The following is a 12,354-nucleotide window of genomic DNA, read 5'->3' on the forward strand; positions in this document are numbered from 1 at the left end:
GAGTTACCAGATGGTTTTAGGGTTTCAATTCTTGATTGATTTATCATGTTTTAGTTTTATTAATCTACTTTCATCTTTGATTTTATTTTATTTATATAGAAAAGTTTAAATTCTATACACTACTAGATGTGTTTTTTCATTAAACCGATTCTAGATTAGACCGTTTCAAGATTATACCAGATCCTAACGCTTCTTAAGAGACTCTGTGTCAGTTAGAGACTTTGTTTTGAATTATCTATTTTTAAAATTAACCTAAAAAAGAAAAAACGAAGAGAGATCTATAATTTTGCTTCATCTTCATCGTCGTCGTCATCATCATCATCAATTCGAATCTGAAAAATCTGCAACTCAAGAGAAGAAGCTCTTTGTAACAATGGCGAATCCAATTCAAGAGGTACAATCCCATTCCAAATTTTGAATTTTTTTTTTTTTTTTAAATCAATTGATGATTTTTTTTTTGGTGATGAATGAAGATTCTGGAGAAACAAGTCATGACGGTAGCGAAAGCAATGGAAGACAAGCTAGATGAGGATATAGCGTCTCTAGAGAAGCTGGACGAAGACGATCTGGAAGTTTTGAGAGAGAGAAGGTTGAAGCAGATGAAGAAAATGGCGGAGAAGAAGAAACGTTGGAGGAGTATTGGACATGGAGAATACTCTGAGATTCATTCTGAGAAAGACTTCTTCACCGTCGTTAAAGCTAGTGAACGCGTCGTTTGTCACTTCTACCGTGAGAATTGGCCCTGTAAAGTAAATTTCACTTTCTTCTTGCCTTTCAACATTTTTTTTTTTTGCAAATTGTTTTGGTTTGATTTGTTTATGTGTGTATTGTTTGCTTGATTCTTCTTCCTTGTGATCACTGAGTTTCTTGGTAGTGTCGTTTTTTGATTTTCGACAAGACGTGTTTTGATCACAGAACCAAAAATGATGCTTCTTCTATATAGCTACTAGACGTGTTTTGGCATAAGATTATATATGCCTTGTGGTTTTGTCTGCATTGCCTGATTATTCCCTGTGATCTTTGAGTTTCTTTAGAGCTTGGATGTGGTGTAATAATAGCTAACAATGCTCTTCATAAGTGATGTAATAATAACAATGTTTATGGTTTTGGTTAGAGATATTAAGCTGAGAACCAAAAATGGTGCTTTTTGTGTATAGCCACCCACTAGACCTGTTTTAGGATAAGGTTCAAGTTTATACCTTGTGGATTTTTCTGCTATTATCTGATTCTTCCCTGAGTTTCTTAGAGATTTGGAAGTGATATCGGAACATTGCTCTTGTGTATGAATATCACCGCTGTCGTGTTTTATTCGAATTTCAACATTTTTTTTTTCTGCTGGGTTTAACCTTTCTTCAAAAAGTCATTACTTGTTGGTTTGATTGTTTCTGCGACATGTTTTAGCTTAAGGTTAACAGAAATCTTTCTGCAGACCTTGTGAATTTGTTTGCATTGCCTGATCTTTCCTGTGATCTCTGAGTTTATTAGAGCTTGGAAATGATGTACTTATATCTAATAATGATCTTGTGTATTACTTGTGTCTCTGAAGATGATCGATGTATTGTTTTTGGGGATGATTGATTTATAAACGGAAAAAAAACATGTGCAGGTGATGGATAAACACATGAGTATATTGGCAAAGCAGCACATTGAGACACGCTTTGTAAAGATTCAAGCAGAGAAAAGTCCATTCTTGGCTGAGAGGCTCAAGATTGTTGTTCTTCCCACCCTTGCCCTCATTAAGAACACTAAAGTCGATGATTATGTGGTATAATAATCACGCTTTAAACTAAAACCATCTTGTAGAATATGATTTGTGTTGATGATACAGTGTTCTTGTCGTTGATAGGTTGGGTTCAATGAGCTGGGAGGGAAAGGTGATTTCAGTACAGAGGATTTGGAAGAGAGAATAGCCAGAGCGCAAGTGATCCATTACGAGGGAGAGTCATCTCTTAAACCAAAGTCTACAACACAAGTAAGAAGGAACGTGAGACAGAGTGCTCGTTCAGATTCCGACTCCGAATAAATCCCAAGTTTTTTTTAACAAAGGTTTGTTCGTTGTATTATGTATGTGGACATTTGTTGGTTGTTAGATTAAGGAGCACGCCATTATCTAAATTACATTACTAAGTAGATGTTTTACGTGGATCTAATGAACGAGAGATGTTTGTACCTAGTGAGTGTTGGAATGAAGAGAGAAGGTTTCTTAACCTTTATTAACATGTAAACATTATAAACACACACAAAAGTTTAGTTTATTTGTGTAAATGCATAAAAAATGTTAAGGACGAATCATGTCCACTAAACTCATTGGATATGACCCTATAAGAGTAAGTTAAACTAATTGGTTGCATTAGATCTCTTAAGACTTGGGAGAATAATTATATAGGACAGCGTGATCATTTTTCTCAACTTGCTTACACTATAATATTAAACTAATACTCCCAACAACAAATCTATCAATATTTTGAAACAAGAATCCAAATTAATGATGACGAAACTTCTTGGTTTCATCGATATTTTGTTTAAAATGTACAAAAAAATATCCCGATTTCGATCAAACTACAATAATGTCACAAGTACATACGAATTCCACATACTATTATTATAATTTTATGTAAGATCTTTAAATTAGTCATGGATGGGGTCGATCATGTATATATAATACTTTAGAAAGCAAAATTTGTGGACATCATATAAGATAGCAACTTTGATTTTGTCTACAAATATAAAATGTAGATGCCATATTCCTTGACGGGAAAAAGATGATGCCAAAACAAAACTTTAATAAAAAAAATGACGAATATGATTCTTTTTACTTTTCAAATTTAGAAGAAAAAATAACTATAAAACAGCCTGTCTCACTTTGTTGTAATAAAAAAATTGAATAGGCAATATTAGTTTTATTTATCAACAACTTAATTACATCAAAATTGGTATGTTATGTCTTTTTTCTAAATGTATTTTGTTTAATTTTGCACCCATTCTTGTGTTTTGTGGTTCCTTTCAATCTCCATCACATATGACACATATTCGAACGAACCAAAATATCAAAATTAATTACACTAAATATATGTATATATATATATATATATATTAAGAGTATTCTCAAAAAATTGACTTCAATCATAAAATATAACCGAAAACTTCAAACAAAAATGAAATACAATAATAATTTTGTAGAACAAGAATTTTCTTATATATATACATGAATGATCAAATTATACAAATTTGAAATGAAGATGAAAAATAAATGTTAACAAATCACTGACTTTCCAATCATACTACAACTTAAATCATCCTGAGAAACTACAAATTTGAGTATAATCACAAAAATATTTGTAAATACCACACTTAAATATATGTTGATGGACAACTTAGTCTCCATGAAAAATTTTAAGTCATCAAGAACAAACTTAGTTTCCATGAAAAATTTTAAATCATCAAAAGCAGATAAACCTACAAAGAGAGAAAAACCTATAAGTAGTTTCCATGACTACTTGTTTCTTTTTAATTCAGATCCATTGCTTTTGTTTATTATCATAAATATTTTAATGAATTCATGCTGAAAAAAAACATTTGTCTCATCTAAATAATATAATGTTAGTGGAAAAAAAAAATCTCTCAACCTCTCTATTATATCTCAAATCCTTAACAGTTTTTTCGTATTGGCAGAAAATCAATTAAACTATCATTGGAAAAGTCTAAATATAATATTTAGTTTATTTTTAATATATTATTAGATTATTATATTATACTCATTCTAAAATTTTCATATTTTTTTGTCCAACCTCTAATATGTAAAACTTAAAATTTTGATGGCTATAAATTTTTTCAGATCAATTGATGGCGATTCAAAAAATCTCAATAGTACGAACCATCGCAAAAAAAAATAATCAAGTTGACAATTTGATCTCCATTATGTATTGTAGATTATCATCTTAAATGTAATCATTTTTTCATCTTCTTCCATTATATCTCAAAATTAAATTTTATTTTACTTTTTTTTAATATTGTTATATATATGGGTTGAAAAATCATATCAACATAATTGTACGAGTTTGATTCTAAATTTGATATTATATAGTATGATATATATTTTGTATATTGTTTCAAATTTTATTTAATTTCTAACACGTTACTAAAATATACAAGTTCATATTTTTCACTTCTTTGCCATTCCTTCCACATTTCCTGACTCCATTGTGGCTTCAAAGCTTGATCAAAAAGATAAAAGTCATCTATGTGGTTTATTTAAAATGTCATTGGATTAAAATTCATCTGATTTTATCAAAAAAAAAAAGAATTTAGTTTGAACAAATATATTTTATAATGGTGATTCTCAATATAACAATTATTTATATACAAAATACAGGAAAATAAAATAAAATAAAGGGACTTAAAATGGAAAACAATGAAATTAAAGATGGTTACAGATACGCAAAGCCCTCCTTTCCACTCTCGTCCCGCTTCGCCTCTTTTAGGGCGCAACGAAGAGAGAGAAGAAGATACAACAAAGACAGAGAGAGACTCATATAAGCAAACAATACCCCATAGCTCTCTCTCTCTCTCTGATTCTTCTCTGACCTCTTCTCGTCTTCATCTTCGGCTTTGTAGCATTACGCCATCGCCGAAGCGTCGTAAGTTCTATTCTTCTTCTTCTTCTCTTTACCTCTTTCGTCTTCAGAATCTTAGATCGAATCTGCTTCTCATTCACTAGAATCTACGATCTCTTAAAAGGTCCTATACACCAAACACTAGTTTCGTTAAACGCCTCTTTAATTGCTTCTCCAAGTTCGTGAATTTGAAGCAATTTCCCAAAAAAAATCTCGTCTTTTTTTCAGATGGGTCATGTAGAATTCGTGGCTATTGCTCTAGGGTATTTGAAAAGTCTTCGTCTTTACATAAAAAGATCCAACCTTTAATGACATTTTTTGTTCGTTTGTTGTTTTTTGATCTTTTGACAGGTTGTTGATTTGAGAAAGAGACCCAATTTGGATTCAGAATTGTAATTTTGAAAAAAAATGGGTTACATAGGAGCTTATGGTGTAGCTGCTCTTAAGAAACACAAATACAGTGGTGTTGATCATTCTTATCTTGCCAAATACGTTCTCCAACCTTTTTGGAACCGTTTTGTCAAAATCTTCCCTCTATGGATGCCGTAAGTATCCTCCTTTTACATTCTCTTTAATTTAGTTGTTTAGAGATCTGAAGCTAACGTTTTTTGTTTGTCTTTTCATGTGTTCACTTTGGAATCCATATCCAGACCCAACATGGTATAAGTTAATTCTTTATTTCGCATTGAAACTTAACAAACACTTACGGTTTGTGTGTGTTTTGTTTTGTAGATAACACTTATGGGGTTCATGTTTCTTCTCACATCTGCTTTGTTAGGCTATGTGAGTTTGGTTTGATTTTCATAATTCTTTATTCTCTTGAAGCTTCTGGTTGCTTTGCTCATATGGGTTTCTTCAAACTGTGCTTAGATATACTCGCCTAAGTTGGATTCTGCTCCTCCTCGATGGGTTCACTTTGCACATGGCCTACTCCTGTTTTTGTATCAGGTCTGCTTCTTTCTCTTGAATATCCCAATTTCATCTGCTTCTTAAGGGTCATGTAGACTGTGTTCCTGACATATCTTGAGCGCTTATGGTTGAATCTTAGACTTTTGATGCGGTTGATGGGAAGCAAGCACGAAGAACCAATTCGTCTAGCCCACTAGGAGAGCTTTTCGACCATGGTTGTGATGCTCTTGGTTGTGCGTTAGAAACAATGGCATATGGGAGCACTGCTATGTGTGGAAGAGATACTTTCTGGTTTTGGGTTATTTCAGCTGTTCCATTTTTTGGAGCAACATGGGAACAGTAAGTGTTTTTTATTTCAAGTTTAACTCTGATTAATCGTTGAGAAATCTCTAATACTTTGCATTCTTGCTCTTTTGTGTTTAGCTATTTTACCAATACGCTTACTCTTCCGGTAGTCAATGGTCCTACAGAAGGTCTTGCACTTATATACTGTGGCCATTTCTTCACAGCCATTGTTGGTAAGCCTCCAACCATGGAAAGAAATCTCTATCACTAACAATTCTTTCTTAATCTGTTATACTCTTTTTAATCTCAAGGTGCCGAGTGGTGGGCTCAGCCGTTGGGGAAGTCAATTCCTTTGTTTAGTTGGGTTCCGTTTTTGAACGGTAAATATTCCACAAACCTTTTGTTTTCTTTGTTGGTTTCCACTAATTTTTCTCCTGAGAAGTTTATTTAACGCCATTGGAACTTTTCTTGGTTCTTTACAGAGATGCAAATGTCAAGAATAATCCTATTCACGATGATATTGTTTGCTGTTATACCAACCCTTGCTATCAAGTGAGTTATCCACAATTCATCCGTCTTATTGTCTTTTCAAGCTGAGAAAATTGCTAACTTTTTTCTATGCATTGCTCTGCTCATATGCACCTTTCTTCATTCTACAGCTCGTCTAATGTTTACAAAGTTGTACAGTCAAGAAAAGGAAGCATGCTTCTAGCATTAGCTATGGTATATAGTCTCCTGAAACCAAATTTTGATTTAGTTACTTATATTTCGTTTTTTTTTTTTCATAACTAAGATATGTAACGCCAATATGTTTTTCTGTATTCAGCTATATCCATTAGTCACGTTGATTGCAGGAGTTTTGATTTGGTATGTCTTTTTCTAACTTGTTCTTTAACTTGCTGAATACATGACAGTTAGCCATTTTTGTCTTAATCTGTTCCTACAACGAAGTGAGACTAATCAGTATTCTTGCCTTAATCAGGGATTACTTGTCTCCAATTGATCTCATAAGAAACTACCCTCACTTAGTCGTAATGGGAACTGGTCTTGCATTTGGATTCCTTGTGGTAAGCAATCTGGTTTTGAAATCATTATTTGTTGTTTAATAATGAATCAAAAGCTGAATCATTTGGTCACGGGTTTTGATATCAGGGAAGAATGATTCTAGCTCACTTGTGTGATGAACCCAAAGGATTAAAAACAAACATGTGTATGGTAAGAATCAGATTACTTTCTTCTCAGTCGGTACAATTCATTCTTGTTGGTAGTCCTCATTAACCTTCTCTCTTGCACAGTCACTGCTATACCTTCCCTTTGCACTAGCAAATGCTCTAACCGCTAGACTCAATGACGGGTAATGTTTTGTTCTTTTTCATTTTCCGGTTTACTCGTTGTCGTTTTCATCAGGCTTATATAATAAGATTCAATAAATGATCTCTCCTCAGGGTTGCTCTTGTGGATGAGTTTTGGGTTCTTCTTGGTTATTGTATATTCACATTGTCACTATATGCGCATTTTGCAACTTCAGTCATTCATGAGATCACAACTGCACTTGGAATCTACTGCTTCAGGTTGGAATAATACATTCTCTATTTTTTTGTACAGTTTGATTGTTTTAGTTTTACGAAAATTTGACAAGTTTGATCTGTTTTATCGTTCATCAGGATTACTCGTAAAGAAGCTTGAAGAAACAACAATGTGATTAAAAGAAAAGAAAAATGAAAAAATCGTAAGGTATGAGCTTTCGTAAATTTTTGTTAGTTTTCTTCACGTCTCAAGAACTCGCTGTGTGTGTTTGTTTGTTTTTTTCGTTGATTTCATTTTGGTTTTTTTTTTTTTTTTTTTTTAGCAGGGAGCACAAATGCAAATCCCAACACAAATCTGAATTTATTGTTACTGCGGGCAAACTAAAACGATTGAGATCGATATGCTTTTGGATGTATACTCATTAATGTTTTTATTTATTTATTTTTGTTTGTTTTTTTTTTCTTGATTGGTCGAAATAGGGTAATTCATGTAGCACCTTTATTTTTGTGTAAACGTTTTAAGAAAAAAAAAAAAATCGGATTTTTCAAGATTATTATTGATGAATTTGGTAATTGTAATCACATTTTTTCAAGATTTCATATTTTTGTGGTTGGGTTGGTTATAAGAGATATTGACCTAACTTTGTTTGAACAAAAAGAAATAAATAATTAAATACGATAATAATTATAAATTTCGAGGCAACGTGGTTGTTTTGAAAAAATAGCAAAATCACATTTGACAAAACAGTCTTAAGAGACAGTGTAAATGTGACTTGTGTTATTAGCGTTTATATATTCTTTATCCACTATGGGGATGCTAACGTTTATATGGATGCTAACGTTTATATGTTTTTAACATCATTAACGTTTTTAACTAGGAGTATTAGCGTTTACAACTTTTACTTGTGGGCTTAGATTATGAGCAAGTGTGAAAGCAAGCACAGTTGCTTCTCTCTGTTGGAGCTTGTATCATATCAGCTCTTCTTCCTAGTTATTCTCGGACCATTTAGTACCCTGAAACCATGTTATAATACTCTTGTGTTGGAAGAATTCTCTTGCTAAACCATAGTATACGCATTCTTCACGATAGATTTGTGTTGCAGGAAAAAGGGAATTACCCTAGGGCTGGGCATTCGGGTAATCCGTTCGGGTTTGGATATTACCCATTCGAGTTCGGGTAAATGGATTTCGAAAAATAGAATCCATTGGGTATTTTTAGATATATGAATTCGGTTCGGTTTGGGTACTATCGGGTTCGAGTCGGTTTGGGTTACAAATTTTAGAACCCAATTAGTACCCGAACTACCGGGTACCCGAAAAAATATAATTAAATTTAAATAAATTTAGTTAAATTTTGACTTACATAACAAAATATTTTAGATATTTTGATTATTTTTGATATTTAGGTATAAAACTAAATGAAATATTCAAAATTATAATCATAATTTTGGGGTAATTACATTATATTAATGATAAATATTATAAATATGTTTATATGTTCGGGTTTAATGGGTATCCAAACGGGTACCGGATATTACCCGACCCTAACCCGAACCCACATATATTAGAAAATAGAACCCAATAGGGTTTTATAGGCAAACCCGTACCTAATCCGAATCCAGTTTTTCGGATTGGGTTCCGAGTTGGGTATTCAGATACGGTTTTTATGCCCAGACCTAAACTACCCCGTGAATATATGTATGACATTAAAAGAAAAAGAACATGTTAATGGGCATGACCGCTAAAAGAAAAAGAAAAAGAATCTCGATTTGTCGACTACGCTATGAAAGTTACTCACCTCAAATCTCATCAATTGTCTCTAATCTCTAATCTCTCTCTCTCTCTCTCTCTCTCTCACTGAAGAAATCAACAAAATACCGATAGGTCCGAGCTCTGGGACCGATCTTGGTGATTCACCGATTCAGAGTTACTTCTTCGCCGGCCGACTAAATAAGAAAGGTTCGGTTCGGTTCGGTTCGGTTCGGTTCGGATAAGTCTGCTTTTAGTCAATCGAATGCCAGGTGGCGAGATAGCGTCGACGATTAGGGAAGAAACCTGTGAATGCCCAGAGCTTGGACCTATCGGTAATCTGTTGATATCTTCCACGACGGCATCGATCGTGGTCATTCAGCAGTATAATGGCACCGGGACTGCTCCGATTTATCGTATCGCCGGAGAGAATGGGAGAGATTGCGCGAATGGTGGAGTTGAGTTAGTAGCAGATCGGATGAGGAGATGATGACTCTCAAGTTATAAAGAAATCGTCTGCAGATAATTCGATACCGCTCCACAACGCCGCCGTGGATGTTAGATCAGCGATTGAGCAAGTAACGGCAAAGCAATCTGTTTTTGGTCGGTCGAATGCCAGGTGGCGAGATAGCATCGGCGATTAGCGAAAGCAGTGAATGCCCACCAGAGCTCCGGAGTTGATTTGCTGATATCTTCGACGACGGCATCGATCGTTGTCATTCAGAAGTATAATCCGGGACTGCTCCGGAGTTGTTGGTATAATAAAAAGTATTCATGTACGATTAAATAAAAAAAAATTATTTATGTATCTCAATTTCTGAATAGCATTTTCTAAACTAATATATAATTCCCTGATTAAAAGAAAAATACTGGTTAGGGCTTCCCCTAGTGTTTTATTGTTAGTTTACATTGGAGAAGAACTGCAAGAGGAATTTAACTCAATCAACAACTACAAGATTTGGAACGTGTTGCTCATTAAGCCAGTGTGGTTCTCTCTGTATAACTTTTTTTTTTTTTTTTTCTTTGTGCATAAATTACTTAATTAGGACCTTTTAGAACAAACTGTATCTCCTTTTTAACTTTCTTTGGGTAATTTTTCATTCTTAACTCTTTTAAAAATTTGAGCCATTAAAAAACAATACAAATTAAAAAAAAAAAAAATTGTTGACAAAAATTTTAAAAATTGAGGCAACGTTTGACAACAAAACAAAACAAAACAGTCCTCAGGCCCATTTAGAGCAGGTGCGGCTGGCTAAACCGGACCGAAGGCCAAATGAAAAATGTGTGAGAAAACCCGGTTCAAATTGCAAAACCCTCGATTTCATTTCTTCAGTTCAGTTCGATCGGACGACGTAAGAGAAAAAGAGTGTTTTGTTTCAGTCATTCCTCCACCAAGGAGCTCGGAAACCAATTCATCCACTACTTGCTTCTTGCTTCTTTGACCCCAATCCCCAAGGTTTGTTTATTTGTGTGTGTTTTTGTAAAATCATTCGTATTCTTTAGTTTAGAAATCTTGAGAATTTTAATTCGTAATAGGGGAGAGAATTTTTAAAAATCTCAATTTCAATGTCTTTGTGTAGGAAATCGCAAACCTTGTAAACTGTTGATGGTATGTTTTATTATGTCATAGGTTGTTGGAGGGAGCAAACAGTCTCTCACTCCATGTCGGCTCTTGTAGCGTTATGCAGAGCTCCTCGATCTGCTTCTTCTTCTTCTTTATTCGTCCAGCATTTCGCTCTTTCTCCACAGGTAGGTTTCTTACTTCCTCACTTTTCTCATTGTCTGTGTGTATCATCACGAAAGAAACTGGATGGTACAACTTACTTCTCGACTCAGATTATGAACAAGTGTGTGTGTGAGAAACCGCAGTTGCTTGTCTCTGTTAGAACTAGTTAGAAGATGACCGAATGAGTGATCTTGTATCAGATCAGCTCTTCTTCCTAGTTATTCTTGCACCATTTAGACTACTCTGAAACTATGCTTAAGATACTCACTCTTGTGTTGGAAGAATTTACCATCATTACAACATGAAGAAAAGTTGATAACTAGGGCTTAAGCTTTTGATTTATCAGAGAAGCTTGAGAATTGCATTGCATTGAGTTCTAACAGAAAGAAGCAACACGCAATACTCAGGTGTTGGCTGCCTCAGAATTGCATTTAAAATGGTGAATCCTGTACATTTATTTACTTTATGGGACTTGGGGGATTTCTCTAGTCTATATTATATGGTTTTCTTCTGTGAAGATTAATCTCTGTTGAGTATATACATCCTGAAAGTTACTTAATGACATGATACATGGAGATCCATAGTTTCAGTCTAGCTTTGTGTCAAATTCATGTCTTTGATTTGGGTGTGCTTTATTTTATGACTGGCACTTTTAAGGCCTCTATATCTATCCGTTTCTATTATACAGGTTTTGCTGAGGCGCAGAACAAATCATTGGTGGCGCAAATGAAAGAAGAGATGCTCCACATGGACATCAACTCAATGGTAGGAAGTTCCATGCCACTAGGTATGATGCGTATCGGAACAATCATCTACAACATCGAGATAAACCCAGGGCAAGGCGCCAAGATGGTCCGAGCTGCAGGAACCAACGCCAAGATCCTAAAGGAGCATGCTTCAGGGAAATGCTTGCTGAAGCTTCCATCAGGAAACACCAAGTGGATCAACGCCAGTTGCCGTGCTACGATTGGCACAGTGTCGGACCCGTCTCACGGAATTAAGAAGCTGAGAAAAGCAGGACATAGTAGGTGGTTGGGTATAAGGCCCACAGTTAGAGGAATCGCCAAGAATCCGTGTGATCATCCACATGGTGGAGGTGAAGGAAAAAGCAAAAGTAGTGGAAGCCGAGGTGGGACATCGGTTACTCCGTGGGGGAAACCGTGCAAAGGCGGTTACAAATCCGCTAGTGTCAAGAAGAAGAAGAAGCGTTTGGCTGCTGCAGCTGCCAAAATGTGATATGGGTGAAGAACAAGTTACGATCTCTCTCTCTTCTTCAGATGCTTCTCTCTCAGGGTTTTGTGAACGTCGTTATTGAATCTTTTAGGCTTTGATCAATTAAGAATAAATATGGTCTGCAGTTATTGTTGTGATTTAGAAACTTCTAGTAGAAAACACAAAACGTAAAATAGGAAATAAATCAATAATTATGACATAAAATGGAAAATAATAACAAGACCTAAGTTTGACCCGATCATTACAATATCTATATATAAATGCTTTCTAGTCTCTCTATTTCTCTCGAACTGCTCTCTCTATCTATTTGTCT

The 12,354-nt window shown here is 34.6% G+C and overlaps 2 protein-coding genes and 1 pseudogene across 4 annotated transcripts; all 3 read left to right on the top strand.

Moving 5' to 3' along the window:
- LOC104790169 (thioredoxin domain-containing protein 9 homolog) lies at nucleotides 237-2,207 on the top strand. The gene is made up of 4 exons (XM_010515869.2): nucleotides 237-394; nucleotides 474-749; nucleotides 1,607-1,765; nucleotides 1,847-2,207. Exons 1-4 carry the CDS (start codon nucleotides 374-376, stop codon nucleotides 2,021-2,023), a joined length of 633 nt encoding a protein of 210 aa, XP_010514171.1. The 5' UTR covers nucleotides 237-373; the 3' UTR covers nucleotides 2,024-2,207.
- LOC104790172 (choline/ethanolaminephosphotransferase 2-like) lies at nucleotides 4,425-7,926 on the top strand. 3 transcript variants are annotated; one of them, XM_010515871.2, is made up of 17 exons: nucleotides 4,425-4,637; nucleotides 4,965-5,158; nucleotides 5,264-5,273; nucleotides 5,346-5,396; nucleotides 5,484-5,561; nucleotides 5,662-5,861; nucleotides 5,946-6,040; nucleotides 6,119-6,187; nucleotides 6,290-6,359; nucleotides 6,467-6,530; nucleotides 6,634-6,674; nucleotides 6,790-6,874; nucleotides 6,960-7,022; nucleotides 7,103-7,161; nucleotides 7,253-7,378; nucleotides 7,472-7,541; nucleotides 7,657-7,926. In XM_010515871.2, exons 2-16 carry the CDS (start codon nucleotides 5,022-5,024, stop codon nucleotides 7,491-7,493), a joined length of 1,170 nt encoding a protein of 389 aa, XP_010514173.1. In that variant the 5' UTR covers nucleotides 4,425-4,637; nucleotides 4,965-5,021; the 3' UTR covers nucleotides 7,494-7,541; nucleotides 7,657-7,926. The 3 variants fall into 3 exon arrangements, with proteins under 3 accessions (XP_010514173.1, XP_010514172.1, XP_010514174.1); XM_010515870.2 differs by having other exon boundaries at nucleotides 7,660-7,926; XM_010515872.2 differs by lacking the exon at nucleotides 4,425-4,637 and adding an exon at nucleotides 4,782-4,876 and having other exon boundaries at nucleotides 7,660-7,926.
- On the top strand, nucleotides 10,378-12,178 carry LOC109133392 (annotated as a pseudogene).

Source organism: Camelina sativa, chromosome 6 (genome assembly GCF_000633955.1).
Source record: "Camelina sativa cultivar DH55 chromosome 6, Cs, whole genome shotgun sequence".
NCBI classification, from domain to species: Eukaryota; Viridiplantae; Streptophyta; class Magnoliopsida; order Brassicales; family Brassicaceae; genus Camelina; species Camelina sativa.